The 18,180-nt window shown below is 42.2% G+C and overlaps 1 protein-coding gene across 9 annotated transcripts in view; it reads right to left on the bottom strand.

Moving 5' to 3' along the window:
- The window catches only part of SLC45A1 (solute carrier family 45 member 1), a 78,663-nt gene that overhangs the window by 43,391 nt on the left and 17,092 nt on the right, over positions 1–18,180 (bottom strand). For 5 of the 9 annotated variants that reach the window (XM_075520376.1, XM_075520362.1, XM_075520364.1 and 2 more), the window contains exon 1: positions 3,218–3,318. The exons of 1 other annotated variant lie outside the window; for it this stretch is intronic. Coding sequence is in view for 1 of the 8 variants with exons in the window: in XM_075520377.1 (XP_075376492.1) it covers positions 3,218–3,334 (117 nt within the window). In the remaining 7 variants the exon portion in view is untranslated. Of the gene's footprint in view, positions 1–3,217; positions 3,338–5,582; positions 5,793–18,180 lie in introns of those variants that run through there. 3 more of the 9 variants (XM_075520377.1, XM_075520374.1, XM_075520360.1) reach the window with 3 other exon arrangements.

The raw sequence follows: 18,180 nt of genomic DNA, 5'->3' as shown, positions 1-18,180 counted from the left end.
TCATTTTCTGTTTAGAGGTAGTTACCCAAAAATAGAACAATCCAGGCACAGAAGCCTCCAAGGTATAGTATTAGGAACAAGCCTTGGAAAGCTCTGGAAAAAATCACTGCAGCTACAGTGACAAAATAAAATGGAGGCAGAAAGTGAGGCAAATACGCACGGTGAAATTTGTTGCATGACAATACTTAAAAGAGCAAGATACTGTTCTGTTTCATTGCTTCTGCTAGACAGTTAGCTTCTCCATTATTTCAAGTGTGGTAAAAACAAGAGGGCACAGCAGCTCATTTGCATAAACTTAAAAAAGTTTTAAGTGACTAGAATGGAAGAAGCATCAATCAGCATCTGGCATTCATTGGCAATACCAACTCCCCCCATAATTCTTCATCCACACAAGCAAAGGCAAGATAGGATTTCCATGCCCAGCCCTGATCAAAATTCTACTTCAGGAATTAATCAGCTTGCTACAAAGAAGAAAAACATGCAGGAGTGGCTTTGTCCTGTCTGTGCTTCCAGCAAAGCCAGCCTTGGGCTGCAACATTCACTGCTAGGAGTCGGACTGCTCAAACAGTTCAGCTCTTCAGACTCCTTTTCTCTTTAAACAACATAGTGGTACATTTTAAGCCACAGAGCAGAAGTAATAGGTATTATGATTTGTATGCACTATAATATTTTTGCACAGTCCACTTTTAATATACCTATCAAAATCCCTTTGAGTTACAATCCAACAAGTCCATCTAAAAGATTCACTAGCAGGCAGTAATAAAAAATTAGGAGAGCTCGGCATAGCAGTGATCATGGTAGCAAGTGTGAGAAAGCAACGAACCTTGAAGAAAATGAATTTCAATGAGAGCTTAGTAATTTAAGACTCCTGTCTGAACTACAGCTCTTGAAGTTCATCCTCATTCAGATGGAGCCTCACAAAACAGAAGACATGAGAACTTTGGCAGGTCTGAGTCACGAGAATTTGAAGAGATCTGTATGACATCTCCTAGGCAGCTTATAGGTGCCCATCTGACAAAGAACTGATGTACAATGATGTTATGAACACGAAGGTACAACAATTTAATGAACACTGGACTGAGAATACATCATTGAATAGTGGGTTATAAAAAAATTCTTGTGTGACTAACGGGAACTCATTTACATTGGGTGGTGCTGGAAGAACAAACAGAGGAGCAATGTGTTTGAAAAACTGGGGAAGTGTCAGTTTTAAATCCCTTAATTTTTCTCACGGAGAAGTGGCAAGCTTGCCTTGCCAGGCTAGGGACTTGGCAGACATGACTAGGCAGGACTAGGGACATGACATTTAAAAGTCCCCCTGGAAAACAGCTTGGGAAATACATACTTGTGAAAACCATCTAGGACACGGTCTCAGAGAAAAAGAAAGTGGATCCAGGAAAGGAGCCCAAAACAGTTAACAAAGACTTTCCATTCACAAAATGGCAGGGCTCAGTGGTCAGCTGTGTATATGCCACCTATTTTGTTGATTTTTTGACATTTTCCCTGAAATATTCTAATTCTGCATACATGACAGAAGTAATTAATTTCAAGGATCACCCAAAGCACGGGCTGTCTGTAGCTAGAGCTCAATGGGAGAGATGGCATGATATGCTGACATCATTGGTCCCCAACTCCCTTAACTTTTTAAGATAAGGATTGTCTGTACAGACCCATTTCACTGAGAAATGTTATTGCAAAGATACATTAGCAGAAACATCTGCAGAGAGACTACCAGTATACTAATTAGATACGCGCACAAAATGAATCGAGAAGTAAAGCAAGCAGAAAACCTGCAGATAATACTGAAGTGCCCCTCACCTATATGAACACCACTTCATATACCTTTTTTCCACTTGATATGAAAACAATAATAAAAGCAAACTAAAATACTCCACAAGACAACTCTCTGACTGAATAGACTGAGAATATACAGGTGCTGTAGAGAGGAGTAGGCTCTCTGGGGACCGAGGGATGGATACAAGCCAGATCTTCATGCAGCTGATACACTGCTTTTTTTGCACAAGACCAACATTCTTTGAAAGCAACAGTATTCCAAATGTAGATCTGATTCAGTCTGACTGTCAAATTAATTACAGGAAGTCAGAAGAGACTGGCATCTGCATCCTAGCACAGCTGAGAGGAGAAAGTAGAACTCCTTATAAATATAAGTGTGTTAAATGTCCATTAAACATGTACCATCCTTATTGACATGTAATCTGTTTAAAAGCAATTAACTTATCAATCTGCTCTAAAATAAAAAAGCCCACAATAAATAAAGTAGGGCAGCAGATTTATCAGATGAGCAGAACTACCACTAAAATGAATGTATTTCCAGACTGTCTCTTTCTACTTGTAATGCTTATTTACATGTACAGTAGACAGTATTTTAAAGGCATTTAAAATGTTCTCATGGACTATATTTGGAAATACACAAGGTCAGTGGTAGTGCATCAGTATTAGCCAGGTCTTCTTCAGCAGGAGGTTATGCAGGATCCAACAATATGACAGATCATCACAAAGCACAGTTGAAGGCTGGTATGAACTGGTGAGCCTGGAACAAGGGAATAGACTACTTTCATCTGAGCTGGATGAACAGTAAGGTCAGGTAAATTTACAGCATTTTAGAACTCGTGGTTTTATTCACGCTGAGAAGCCTACCTCAGCTAGGAATGCAGAGTCACGGCAGTGCTATTAGATCAAGGCAATGAGTTTGAAGAATGACTCCTCTTTGTACAAGGAACACATCTCATCAATTCCACTCTGGAATGGTTATATCAGCACAAAAAACGATGCCACATCCAACTACTGCCACCAACCGCCATGGCAGAGCTTTGAAGACTCTGATATTGCAAATCGATTTCCTATGCTACAAACAAAATACTTTTGAAAGGGCTCTGACTGTGGGCAATCCTCAGCAGCCCTGCTGCATCCAGGAGACTTCCAGGGACCAAGCCACACACTACTTGTATTTCTGCTTAAACTTGGGTCTTGCCCAACGAAAAGCCTGGCTTTCTTCCACTGCAGTTCTATTAGCATTGCCAGCGAAGAGAATTTATGCAGAGAGAGAAGGGACTGGCGTTCCTTCTACAATAGGGCCAATTGTCTCAGGCTGCCACATTCAGTTAAATGTTTACTTTGTTGTTTCACAATTCAACAGGAAACGAAAGGTCAGAGAGGCCCCACTGCAGAACAGAGATGTTGTCATTCATCTAGTCACCTCATGCCAAGATTCCAGTGGGAGACTACTGCTTTCCAGTTTTTTTTCCTCTTCCTCCAGGAGACAGACACCAGGTAGTAAATTAACACTCCAGCAATTCTTCCAGTCTGGTTTCATATCCTAGAAGAAACGTTAGAAGTCTGAGACTATTCTATCAAGATCCTGAAGGAGGAATATTGCCAGGATTTGTTCACCAAGACTGGTTAATGGAGAAAGAATAATCTCTTGAGACTACCCTTGAAGACCAGCCTTTTTGGCACACTTGAAAATGAGAGCTATAGCAAAGACACAGCCATAAGCGTGCAGAGCTTCCTGCGACACAAAACTTCTCTCTGCTTGAAATGGTGAAGACCCTACTCAAATTCAGAGTCCTTCAGAAGCTGTATTTGCCAGCACAAAGGTAAAATAAGAACAACCATTCAATAGGAATAAGACTCATTCTTGGCTTGTTATGAATGGACAACCTGCAGTTTTGTTCTCAGTCAATGAAGTATGAATTCACTTGGAGAGCCACTTGGCCACCTAATCCGTTAAAAATAGCCAAAAACTTTCTTAACCTGTACGTATTTTCTTCCTCTGTTCAATTAACACGAGGAAAAAAACCACCGAGTTTAGCCAATGAAAACCTATCACAACAGTAATCAGGCTATTATTTTCAAGAGGAATATGCATGGGTCAAATAAACATAATGTAATTTTCAGCTAATTGCGAACATGCTCTGAGCTCGTGAAGAAAACATGGAATATTTAGTCCTGGCATGAATGAGTCCTGCTCTGATGAAACTTTGACCGCATTGTTTCTGATGGTCTGAGCAGCCAGACGGTTATTGGGACCCAGCCTTGGATGGGATGAGTCATACCCCAGCAACACCTGTTTCTCTCCACTGACTACTGAGCAAACTGAGACAACCAGCTCCAAAGCAGAAGTCTATATTTGGACAGGCAAATCCTTCCTACTCTGTCTCTTCCTGAGCACAGCATGCAGCTCACAGATTAATCAACAACTATAGGACCTGAAGAGACCAGTGTGCCTGCAGAGTCTGGGAAGTTTCATCTTCCTCAAAGACCATAACCTCAGAAACACAAAGTGAGACCTTTTCTGGCATACACAGGGGAATCCCAAATCGGGGGGGGACGGGACACCAAAACCCCCCACCACGGCTGACGGAGCAGACGTGTATTAACCAAACCTTCCACCTTCTGAGCTGCTTGCACATAAAGTAAGCAGTACTTGTTCTGTAGCTGGTTAAAAGCATGGGAGCCCCATTCAAACTGGAGAGCAACCTGTGCACTCTTCTGGGATGGCAAGCATGTATCCAACCACCAGTCTCATTAAAGAGGCTGAAAAATCTACCATTGACCTAAGGCAGCAGCAGGATTATGCATCTGACTGGAAAAGCACAGATTTCTTGAGGACTGACTGTCCAGTCTATAAACAGCCAGCCACATAACTCAGTGACGCACTGAAAATCCCTGGACATGACTCAAAAATCTTCCTCACAAAGCTGACGGGAACATTCCTGGGCCAGCTATTCTGGCCACAAGTACTCTCCTCATCGCTGGATATGAGCTTTGTCATTCACAGCAACCTATGCCAGTAGACTCCTGACTCCTCTAGGTTATGAGGCAAAGCTCAGGTTTTTACAGATCAGACCTGATCAGACAGACCAAGCTCTTCACTTCAAAATGGTCAAAAGTCTTCAAATAAGGCTTCAAGTTCCCATATGACTGTGGGTATATTTTGACAAGTCAGCAGGATTTTCATTCCCAAGTCAACACTATTACGTGAGCAAAGAAAACATTCTCCTATACAAACTTATCTTATATCCCATACTATCCTATTCAAACAGCCTTTCAAGCTATGTTTGGAGGCTGAAACACCACCGATAACTTGCAAATGGTTAATATGATACAGAGGGCTTTAACAATATTACTGTATTCCATTCTAATTCCATCAAATCACTCCATTTTACAAAATGGGAAACTGAGATGCAAAAGGGCTATCATTGTACTGCATTTGTAATTTCATAGTATATAAAAAAGTACTGACCTCCTGTCGCAGAAATAACGCATGCAGATTTAGAATTTACATTTTGCTCATAGTGTGGCCTAAGATCATGTACAACATGAAAGATATTTCATTTTTCTTCAAAATGACTCAGAAAAGACCATGACACAATAAAAAAATTTGTGAGCAAGATTTCTTGGAACATTGGACATCTGCCATGTTACTCAAGAATTACATGTATCTTAGTCTCTTGGCTAACACAGAATTTAAATAGGAACATCCACAGTGGTTTTTAGAACATACCACCACATTTGATTCTAAAAATCAGAAGGACAAGCCCTCTGCTTTAGGAACTTACGTGTACTTGCGTGTTTCATTTGGCTGACTGTAAATACAGCTTTTCAGAGCTGAATCATTACAGCTTGACGACACCAAGTAAACGGTAATGACTTGTGCTCTCATGCAAACAAGTGGGCAAAAGTTAGCGAGAAGGGCCTCAGTGACAGAAATGAGCTGTGCTCCATTAGGACACTGCCCCTCATCTTTTGAGCCTTCTCAGAAGGGAAATTAGAGAGCATGCAGCAGCAGCAGAACAGAACAAACATAAAATATATTTTGTGAAGAGCCTGAAGAAACCCCACCTCTGTAGAGGACAGAGATCTCGTGCTCACCTCACAGTGCAGACCACATTAAAATGAAGAGTGTAGTAAGGACATTTCTTCTAGCCCTCTGTAACACTCAGCATAGCATTTCAGGCTGTGATCCAAAGCCTAATTTAATACAGCATAGGTGTGTAACCTTGGCTCTGTTGTGCTGAGAAAACTGCTGTTAAGGTGTGAGAAAGTATACAAGCTTAAAGCTATGCAAGATAAGAAAAAGTAAAAACCTGGACAGAAGTGTAATCATCAAGACATGAATAACAGGCTAATGATTCAAGGAAAGAAATACTGACACGACAAGGTAACACAAAGCCCAAAAATTCTAACAAGAAAAAGAAAGCAAAGAAATTCCATGTTTTGTGCCACTTCTACTCTCTGTGAGGTCCCAGTGCTCCTGCAGATGTTCATGCAAGTGCTCTTCTCCCTTGATTACAATTCACTAATACCCTATCACAGTCAGAGAAAAATGTTGGCACGAAAATGAGTGCCACACATCTTCCTTTACAGCCCTCCAGATGATTCATAAGCAATTATTTAAAAGTCATAAAATTGTTCATCTGTGGGGGTGAGTCAGAGAACTAGGAAGTTACTCGTATTCCAGACCATCTACGTGGACCTTATACAGTCTTTCAGCAGGATTCCTGCAAGACCAAAACTATGACAAAAGCTCTGTTGTCAACTGACTAAAGGGACACTGTAAGAAGAAGAGAGGTGAGGCTCAGGGTACTGAGGGCAAACACAGATGCTGTTTCACTGGCCATATTTACTTTTACACATACATTATGAACATATTTCCATCCAACAGCCTATTACCATGCAATTGAATGCAAATAACAGTTTGCTGATGTTATGACAGTAAATAAAACCCCCACACTGTTATGTTTATAAGCATAAACACTCAAAATTATTGATTACAAAGACAAACATTATCTACCATTTGGTAACACCTAGGAACAAATACGGCAAAATATTTTTAAAACACTGTCTATATCTGTAAAGGTCTTCCAGGCACCTTATGAGCTTGGGTTTGTTGTGGTTCTTTTTCCCCTCAGGCACTTAGCTGAGTACTAATAGAGACATATCAGTGTTAAACTTCTTTCTGGATGCTAAGTACTGCTATAGATTGAACATCATCCAAACGGTATATAATTCACAGACATATGCTACTGTCATTTTCTGCAATGCACACTCTAAGCAAGCTAAAAGTAAACTTAATCTTTCCTAGAGGTTTACTCCTGTTCAGTCTTAATGCCTGTTCTTTATAGTAAGTGGTTCATGATAGTATGTAGGTGGAATCTTGAAATGAAAGGCTATTCCTCAGTCATGGCTACGCCATGTGCCGAGAAGTTAATTTCATTATTCATGCATTCCCAGAAGAAGCCAGATGGACACGGGCATGACTATAAAACAGACTCTCCAGTGGGGGTTTCATATGGGGGTTATTTCTTACCAGCAGGAAGGGGAAGCTTTATCCATCTGTCAGAAACCATCAAGGGGCCATTGGCCCCTGTTACGATGAAATCAGAGGAAAACTGCTCATAAATTAATTTTTCAGATTGTAAAAAGATGGTTATGAACCACAGAGGAAGAATGTAGTGCTACAAATTCTGATGTTTGTGGGATCTAGGGTCATACTACAACACTAATACAAACACAGCAAGCCTTTACTCATCTTTAGTAACCACAGCGTGATGGCAGTAAACTGTGATGCTCTTGATAAAACCCTGGTGTTTAACAATATCAGTTAGCCAAGTCTGGTTACACTTTTTGGCATGAATTGCCAGAGAACGCCTGTTTTAAAAAGTAGGTGCTACAATTACAGCTATATATGACAGATTAGCAATGCCTTTGAAATGTAACTTAATACCCTCATAGGGATGTTTGCAGCAGAAGGCAAACTGAACTGAAAACAAGCAATGTGAGTTGGAGTACAAATTGTGACACAGAAAATACCAACCATCTTGTCAAGCAGCTCCTCAGCCATGAAACAGATTCTAGAAAAGCTGACTCTTAGCATTTGTGGTTTGCATCAACCAATAGCCCAAAGCATTGGGCTCACCATGAATGAGCAGGAAAGAGCACGCTTCGGTAGTTCCGACACGCCGAGTCCTGCACACCACTGTGCGGTGCTAGAGACCAAGACTGGCTTGGTCTCCACTCCCAGATGACTCTGCAGCACTTGCAGTCAAGACTAGAACAGAGCCTATTCACCCACGCTGCCCTCACCTTCACTTGAGGAACGCATACGGTGCTTCGCTCTGCGCTGCTCATCGCGCAAACTCTGTGCCCGCACAGAAGTGTGATAAACAGCCTCAGACCATCTGCAGAAGTTCAAAGGAAAGAACTGCAAGGATGTACAGGCGGTACACGACAACACAAATTCTACCATACCGCTGCTTTTCTTCCGTGCGCACAGGTCCAACAGCTCGGCCAGCTGTCCGAGCTGCTGGTTCACAGCCGTGCCACACTAACTCTGGCACGACATTGGCAGAAGGGGCGGGGGGCACTGCCTGTTTAATCTAGTTTACAGAGCACAGCTCCTGCATATCTAACAATCCTACAGGATTAAAGTTTTTAGGCCCTGCCCACTGATAATGGTTATCAGTTCGCTCTTCACAATGAAATCCACCGTTCCCAAAAAGAAGCCAGGAGTTTCACTGAGGTAGCAATAACGTGGAAATGTAGAGGCTGATTCTCAACTATCTATGTAAAGTTCAAAGCCATTTCTTGCTAACCTTCCCTCTTTAAAAACTTTCTAAACATCATTTAGCACTGTATTTTAAGTTGACCACAGGAAGCGCAAACAGGAAAGTCCAGGAGAAGCCTTGTCTACCCCTCAGGCACTTCCTGCACTAGTGACAAAAGCATAACGCAAAATTGCTAAGAAAATGCTTCATGGTTGGGTTACGCTTCTTCTTCCTTTTAGGCAAGAAATATTTGTTCATCAAAAATCACAGTCTGGAAGCAACAATGCCCACCTCTGCATCACTGTGTCTGGCTAGACTCAGAGCTGCTGGGAGCACATCTCCAATAAACCAAGTTCAGGAGTAAACTCAGAGAATGAACCAAACCAAAGCCAAGCTCTTAATTTTTCCTGCCACTCTTCAAGCAAAGTGGGTGGTTAATAGTCACTTAATCTACTAGGCCACCCTTTGCTGAAAGGAAATTACCTATACTCCTCTCCACTAGCCTTGTAATCACTTAGCTGATGGAAGAAAAAGCTCAATGGTTCCTTTAAGGGAAAGCAGATGATTCAAGCATTCCCATGTTAAAACAGACACTACAAACAATTGAAAAGGCCACGAATTGTTCCCGATCGCCACAGCTACGAAATACACCCACCCCACCCCCAATCATGACAGTTAACAGTGAATTCTCTCTTCCTGCTCAGACATCTAGGCAATAAAAGCAAGAATAGATACAAAAGACAAAACATTCACAAAACCTTTTCCACAAGTATTAATCTCTTTTTTCCTTCCCGTGCTGTCTACAAAGTAGCCTAAAGGGCCTCACTTTAAACTTGTAGAGCAAAATCTGTTAGGCTAAGTCTCAATGTGTGTTTGCTCCAGCCACAATATGACCCTACACTGAAGTAAGAGTTGGGCATGTGCTAGCAATTCATTTTCCATCCCTGCTTCGTTTCCACAGACAGAAAAGGAATTTGCGCACCAGCAGGCAGACAGAGCACACTATTTTAGGTACCTAACCTGGATGACTGGAGAAGCAGGATCTTGAAGTGTCTGCTCCTTAATCTGGACACAGCATCTGATCTCTGCTGAGCATCAGAGATGCTTCTCTGCACTGTTCCCTTTCCCATGATGATTTGTGCTTGCCTACTCTCACCGAAATCTCTACATCCTAAGTAATCAGCACACTTCTCTACTGTTCCCCACAGTTCCTGACAATCTTGAACAAGAAAAAAACTAGAGAGCAAAGATTTAGTGTTCTTAACCATAAAGGCTATTGCATGTGTGTTCACACAACTCACAAAGGAAGTGGGGGGGCGAAACAACACAAAAAAAAACCACACCGGACTCAGAGAAAGCTTCCATTCTTTTGGGAGAGGTTTTAGTGAAGACTTCACAATGTTCTCACAGCTCATTGGAAAAACATCACGCAGGTTTTCTCTTTAGGTAAATATGGAGTCTTAATAGCCTCTCATTTCATGATGGTTGTTACCACACAGGTGAGATGCATGTGCATGTTTCTGCTAGCTTTCTAGTGTTCAATACTGTCTGCAGAGCCTTCAATATTCCTTCCTCAAAAAACGCTAGTCATTTCGGCACAAGTCTTGCTACTGGGAGGGCTCTCCTGTAGTGTAAGGGAACACTACCTATGTTCAAATCCTTCAGCAATAAGCTATCGACTCTTCTGTGTCACTACAGAAATCAGAAGGCAAAGACTTTTTTTTACAAGAGGATATTTTCTAGAAGGCCTGGATAGGGTGGGGCAGACTGCAGCAGGAGAATCTTGCTTGTGCCGAGTGATTTCAGAGTGCAAGAGACAGATAATGTACATGAATCAGCAGTGCCTTGGGCTCCAGTTGTAACAGCATTTCTCTCCACATCAGGAGAAAGATCCTGTGCCTGACAAGAGCTAAAATCAGGCATGGAATGTAGCTTTCTAAATCACCTTCTAAGCTGAGGGACTGCAAATCAAGGAGTTCAGTGAATTTGACTTCAGCTAGGGCGCAGACAACAAAAGGCATGATGTGTCCTGGGGCAAGAAGAGGAGATAAGCCCTCTAAAATGCCCATGGTCTTTCAGGTCCTTAACAGCATCTTGGTAGCATCAATTCAAACCAAATCAGTTCCTCTAACCCACACTAAAATAGTTTTAACACCACATTCCTTCTGAAGAAAGCTTATCTGGCATGATTTTTCACTAGTACAGGCGGCCCATAGACATACCCCGGGTTGTCAATCTTCTCTCTATCCTCTCTTTTCATAAAGGCCTAACTCCACCAGCATTATTCCTCCAGGTGATGGACCAATGGTACTCTATTTGCAAATCCTTCCAGATTGCAACTTTCTGCTGCAAAATGCTGAGAGCAGCCATAACCTCATGACAAGACGACAGCAAAAGTGACATCAGAACGTGTGTCCACAGCAGTGTATCAATGCTACATGAATTAGTGCAGCTCTGCACGCCACAGTGCAGTTGCTGTGCCGGGGCAGCAGACAGGATCTTCACGAAGATGGCAGCACAGTTCTATGGGCAAGTCTTGAACATAGATACGTTCATAATGAATGTCTGCCACTTCTGGAAAACCACAGAGTAACTTCGGGGGGTTTTACAAACAGTGAAGCCCACCACTCCTGACTGAAAAGACCACACCAGTTAAATGTATTCCCACTGATTAGCATAAACCCTTTTAGAAATAATATTATATTACATTACATTATATTCCCCCACTACAGAAGGTTCCAAACTATAGTTGCTTCTCTGAGAGATCACATCTTCACTGTAACCTAGAGAAACACACAAAGTAATTTATGTAAGAATGCAGTGAAAACGTCTTCCATTTGGAAGATTTTTATGTGCTGAGATCAAAGTCAGTTATGTCCTGGTGAAACTAAAAGTAGGGCAGGGTTTTTTTGCTTCAGAATAAGGAGTATTCCTCACTATTTAACACATTATGGCATATGGAAGACATCTATTTGTCCTGAGTCTTGCACCCTTTCAGAGCTGCTACCTTGCATCAGCAAACTCAAGTGCTGGTAGTATCATCATGGGCAAGATTTAAAATAAATAAATAAATAAATAAATAAATAAATACAAAACCTTTTAACACGGTTTTAACTATATCTAGAATCTTCTGTCACCTATGTGGGAATGCAGGACAAACTCACACAACCTGGGGCCTATATTCTACATAAAGAGTTCTGCCCAAGGTAAAAAAGGCACTCTGCATTATATACTATTTCTTTCAAAGTCTTACCGAAAATCCATAAACATCCAGTTTCATCATACTGAGAACTTGTACGGTAGCTAACTAGAACATACAAGAAAGTGACTATTCTTATAAATTAAAAGATTTGGAGGAATACAGCGTAGTATCATTCTCCTACTTTCTCAGGCATGCCTTCCCATATGAGAATCGTATCTCTTAGCAAATATATATCCAGGTAATCATTTTCCTGATGATGCCAGTGTTCCTTACTACTACAGGCAATGTTCTGTTCCTGATGCTAATGACTGACAGACTGGTGAAAGGCTTAAGTAGCTAGGGGAAAATAAGACATTAGAACTGCCTTTCACTGTTTGTCTTTGTTGGGCAATGCTATGCCTATTTTGTACTCAGAAAAACTGAGATATTTAGGGACAAATGCACCTCAGCATATGCATGTTACACCTAAAGACTGATTCTTCCAGGTTGGCCTTTTCCCTTTCCACGCAGCCTACAGCACACTGCTTTACAGATAACAGATACTGCTTCCTGTACACAAAGCCACATAAAATGAGATTTTAGGAAATAATGGATTTTTTTAATCCACAAAATAAATCCCCCCCACACACACACCCCAGCTGGTTTTCTGTTTAAGACTCACAGACTGCCTGCAGGTACTGCTGTGCTCTCTCTGCCTCTGGGAAAGGAGATAAATCTTATCAAGAAGTAATTAGAACAGGGAGCAAACTATACTGTCAGCTGAGCCAATGCAGGTATACCCTGTTACAGTTCCCTCCCTTGCCACTGCTTACTTGCTAAATAAACTGACCCAATGAGTCAGTCATTGCAACAAAATGATGTAATGCATAAAAATTCTGAACTAGTAACCTCCAATATTCTTTGAATACTCTGGAATAACCCCTGCATTAGTCAGGGAGCAGCAAGTACAAGCTGCCACTGCCTTAGTGAGTCATGAACAAAAGAGACTTGGCATCTCTTACAGCTTTGTGTAACCCTCCTCCTCATGTTCTTCCACTACAAGCCAATGTTTCCCAAACTGGGCACATAGTATGAGCACATCTGTGATGCTGGCTACATCCCTACTACATCCCGTCAATGACTCACCCAAGTGTGCCCCAATCAACTACTGCTCCGTGATCTGTGCTCCTCTGTGTTTACATACACCTATCCATTAAAACAGACGCATTTCTGCACTGGATCTTTATCCAGTTAACCTTCACATGAAGACAATTCGAGTGTCTAAGTTAAGCAGTCTAGTCTTATGCTTCCTGTAGGTGTTTTGCATCAACAGAATTCATTTCCAGTCCCTCATTAAATCTACTGAATTACAAACGGCACTTTTCCAATTATGCAGTCTTCACTGGCTTTGTCAGTCCTTCTGTCAAAAGGCAAACTTCAAAACCTACTGTCTTGGGAGATGTTTCTGAAAGCTTCTCCTTCAAGCAGTAAGCACTGTAGATTAATACCGGGCCTACTCAAAATGTCTGGATATTTGTCAAGGCCAAACATCCACCAAATTGTCTCCTACAGGTCTTTCCCTGAAGGAGTTGCCAGCTGAACCTTTTGAAAGCTTCTAATTCACTTAAAATAAGCACTAAACACAGTCTAGAGACATCTGCCACTGTCTAGGAAGGCAGGGCCTCTAGAAATGCAGGATGTACGCTACAGTTACACAATATTAATAGTTCTAAGAAACATAAGGCAGGATCACCCATTGTATTTAATTGCAGACTAAAATCAATTCAGTCAACATTTAGATGAATGTATCACTGGTAAGGTCTGAAAAGGGGGGGTCAATTTGTTTGGTGTGAGCTTTTTTTTTTTTTTTTTTAAATAAAGTCAGAACTGGTTCAGGAGTTGAGCATGAGAGAGTTAATATCTCCAAAACAAAGAATGCCAGCTAGAATAGCTGTTTACTTCCTGCCAATGCAGCACTCTTCAAGTTGGTATTTGTCTCAGTCACTACAGAGAGTAGATCTCAATGGACACATGTAAGAATTTATAGCTATTAAAATGACAGTTAATCCAATAAAACTTCCTCTCACTACACAAAACACAAAAGCAAAGACTTACTCTACCATCCTTCCTGGTTTTCTGATGCTGTATTTCTCTGCATGGATCACTAAGACAACAAAAAGACTGAAACTGCAGCGATCCCACAACACTCCCAGCAGACAAGTTTATGCAAGGTACCTCTGTGCAAGAAGCTCTTATGAAAAAAGCAGAACAGAGAAGAACATGAAGTGTATCATCCAGGCAAGCAGAACCCTTGTCTATGTGATCTGCAATTCAAACAGCTGATTCTTTGCAAAATGAACTCCCTTGTTTCCTCCCAAATCCATGGTAGCTGCTGGCATTCCATAAGAATTTCCCATTACACTTTGTGATACTGAAATGTACCTGGACGCGCTGCAGAGAGAATGTCCATCTCTCTGTCTAGAACTACAGCTGCTCTCTTGCACCAACATATACCAACGATACTAACCATACTTTACTTACAATAATTGGATTCATATACATTGCTTTGTAGTAATTCACCGAAGATGCATAGGACAATGAAAGCAGAAATGGGAAATGCATTATTCTATGTGGGAATCTAGTAAAGAACCGAAATGCCATTTCCTACATTTTTAGAGCACCTTTACTGTGAAAGCAGAAGCTGAAGCTGCTTCTACCACTGCTTCAAAAACATAAATGTTAGAAAAGAACTGTTAATTCTATCCCTAGCTTCCTTCTTTCCAATTATTCTTCCCATCCAGCCGCAGCTCTAAACTGAATGTAGGAATTCAGGGTATGTTGCAGAGGGCCAGTGACTTCCCCCTTGCACTTTGAAATGGATAATCATCCTTTTGCTGCTCCAGGTCATGGTCAGTCTGAAAAAAACAGAAAAGCCTTCTCTGTTCCCGAGAATGCTCCACTTTTCTTCTCCATACAAAACATCGAGAGATTTTAACTTCTAATTACTAAAAATTTAACTCAAAATTGCATACAGCTTTCATAAAATATGCCTGGCAGAAAACACCTTAGTATTTGCCAAATTCTAACATAAACACGTATTTACTTATGTTAAGGCTAAATACGTGAAAGCTGGCAAAGGCTGGGATGCAAGGCAAGCTGCACTGTTTTACCTGCCAGCTCCAGTAAGCCCAGAGAGTTACCTTCTCAGGAACGCAGGCCCACATCTCTTAAATCTGAGCTGGAAAGAAAAGGAATTACCATGTTCAATTAAGAAAAAGAATCTGCGGTTATCTATGCACCTGGGAATTTGTGTATATTTGGGCAGCAGACCTGGGTTAATGCTTCTCTAGCCTCTACATTTTATAGAGCTAAAGCAGAGTGGTAAATAAGCTGAAATGAAAAAAGAACAAATATTAATGGGTAAAAATCTCGGACCCCTAGCAAGCAGTTTCTTACACTGCTGAATAAAGTGCCCTCACTAACTGCATGTGCTCTTTGCAGACAGGCAGTGACATCTGGCTCACACATAAGTGGTTCCCAATATCCTCTGAGTCACACAAGTGAAGCTGCAGCTTCTGCACAGCCCTGATATCCGGTGTTTGCGACAAGGCTGTAGGAGCAGACTAACAAGGGAGAAGGGCAAACAGCTGAGCAATGAATTCCCCTCTGATCAGTACACGCTGGGCTGTATGCATCACCTCCCACCTCAGACAGAGACAGGAGCCTCTGAGAACTCTAGGCTCTCCATCAGCTCTCCATCACTGGAGACTGATCATCTCCAATTTTTGCTTTGTATTTGTGTAAATCTATTTCTCTTCCTCACCAGCAGCTTTGTGGACTTCCATTTTATTATCTGTAAGGATGCAGATAGTTAGCCTGACAGTGTTTCAGCTTCATAAAAATCAGCTCAGGACCTCTGTGCTGCTGGTTCTTGATGGGCATGAGCACATTTTAGAAAGGGTTGGAGGAGGCAGATTTTTAAAAGTATACCTTGCCTTGCCAACTTTCAACAAAACAACCCATGACACATTAACCTCACACTAACTATTCCTTAAAGAACTTCTCCGTTCCCTTAGTCTCTTTGGTCAGTAAGAAGCAGAAATGGTTTTGTCACCAGAACCACTGGTAGCTCAGTAAGCATTCCAGCTTTCCCTCTCACCATTCCAAGCAGAGGAATCAGCCACAAAGGGCTTGTTCCTTTTCCTCTGATTAACATACACGCACACATAAGTTTACACATGGCAAGCACCACACATGTTTTGGAATTGCTTAAGAAACATTTGGGTTAGGCAAGCAGAGGCTGGAGCAATGGAAATCGCCTTACTGGTTCTATGAAAGACTAACTACAAAAGAGGCCACGAGGTGAGGACAACATTTCTGAAGTTAACACGTTTGTCACAGCAAGGGGAAGCTGCAGAGCAAACTTGAGCTGCCTGCTGTGACACCTCCAGAGGTTGTGTGCTGAGCCCAATGGAAATAACTGCTCTAACTTCCTAACGGCACCATGATGAATAATGGCAGTCATTGCATGAGCACGGAAAGAGACAGTCTGTCCATTACTGGTAGCAATAAAGGAGTAGATATTCTGGACCAAAAAATAGGATCCATCTAATTCTGTGTCTTGCCTAGGGGAGTTGCCAATACCAACTTCCTTACAGCAGGATGTAAAAAAAAGCCCTACAGAGCCCTAGCTTTCCTCACAGAGAAAGAGCTAACCTGGTTATTGAGTCTCCTTTGTGCAATGCCCCATCACTTTGAGCCAAAAAGGCCAACACCACCCACTGCACTCTAAGTGATCATCCTGGCTCCAATGCCTCACTCTGATGTAGAAAAATCACCGCCAACAGACTTATGCCAGAGCCTCTTAAAGGTCCAGCTCCCACTTCATAACCTTGGCAAACATCCGAGCTAGTAGTTTTACAACTGGGGAAAATTAATCCTTCAGCAAGGACAATCAGCAGGTGACCACAGGAGGGGACCGCTGGTGAGAGAGGATCAATCATAGGTGGAAATGCCAGTACCTAAGAAATTCTCTAACACGGGTTTTAGAAAACAGCCTCTCTCAACAGCAGGTAAGGGACAAGCGGGGTTGCATATGGCTCAGCAAGCTGCCGTCCTGTCCACAAGGGCTTACCTGTTCCGAAGGGAATTTCTGTAGGAACTCTGCTGACTAGTTATAATGGTGCTTTAAATACACAGTACTGCAAGAGCCTAGCCAAACAAAACTAAAGTTGCTAGTCACAGGTAGTCTTTCTGGGACTGGAGTCATCCTTTGCGAAGGACTGTGGGCAGACTGCTTGGCGTTGCTACCAACACAAAGCACTTGTGGACTGTCCCCTCTGATACGACTGGCAGCTCCCAGGAGCCAGTGAGGGTCCTCAGAAGGCTGGCAGTGCCCTGGGACGCATCTAAGCCAAGTCTGCAGGAGCCTTGAAGAATGTGTGTGGCACGATCTTTCTTGCTCGGTCATACACAGATGAAGCACAATTGCATTTTCCCTGTTTCCACAGAAAAGCAGCACTGAAGGTGACACTTAGGCTCAGCTTTTCTCTCATTTCTGTTTTCCAGTCTAGTTTCTTAAGAGACAGCAGCCAGATCTAACATACTTCAGAGGAGGGCTAGCCTCTTCTGAATCCTATCCAACCTGAAATACTGGCTTTGTTGGCCAGAGGCCCAGGTGAGGCTGTAACTGTGACACTACATGCAGTACCTTTGCTTAACCTTTTCCCTCCCACATTGCCAGAATGCATTTCAGATATTTTGACATCTTGGCAACAAAGACGATTTCATATACAGCTTTTTATTTCTCTTTGCAACTGAGCATGCCTAATGCACTGCTCTGCAGCAACTGCAATCAGTACGGTCCCTTCCAAGCTCTGAGTCAGATGCTAGGCTGCGTCTTGCAAGCGTTGTCTCCTCAGCGTCCCCAGGGCGAGAGGGTGCTGCGCCAAGTGCCTCCAGCCCGTCTCGGGGAGGGGTTCAGCAGCACCCTCTCACCTTTGGCCAGCTGCTCACTCCGTTCCGCCTCTCCTGACTCAACCACAAGGAACAGCCAAGTGAGCAATGTCCTTTTCTCTCCTACTGTTTGGTCCAAATAAGAGTCTGTAGGCTTCCACACACACAGAATCCAGGTTCTTTGCACAGAGTTACTTTCAGACAGAGAATCCTGCAACTTCATGGTAACTTGAGATGTTTATAAACACTTCTCTAGAGCCATGCCACAGCTAGCTGACTAAAACAAAAAGTTAAACTAAGTGTTGAAACAAATTCCTGGGACATATTGTCAGCAGCTGGGTCCGGCAGTTGTGAAACTCACTGTCTTTAAATACAGCAGCCATTCAGGAGTTTCTGTCCTTAGCTCTGTATTGGGGAAGACGATTTCTTCTGAAATTGTAAGAGGGCTTTACTCACCATAAAAAAAACCCTTAC

Source organism: Mycteria americana, chromosome 18 (genome assembly GCF_035582795.1).
Source record: "Mycteria americana isolate JAX WOST 10 ecotype Jacksonville Zoo and Gardens chromosome 18, USCA_MyAme_1.0, whole genome shotgun sequence".
NCBI classification, from domain to species: domain Eukaryota; kingdom Metazoa; phylum Chordata; class Aves; order Ciconiiformes; family Ciconiidae; genus Mycteria; species Mycteria americana.
The sequence above is the reverse complement of the archived record's forward strand: the minus strand, read 5'-3'. Positions and strand labels throughout refer to the sequence as shown.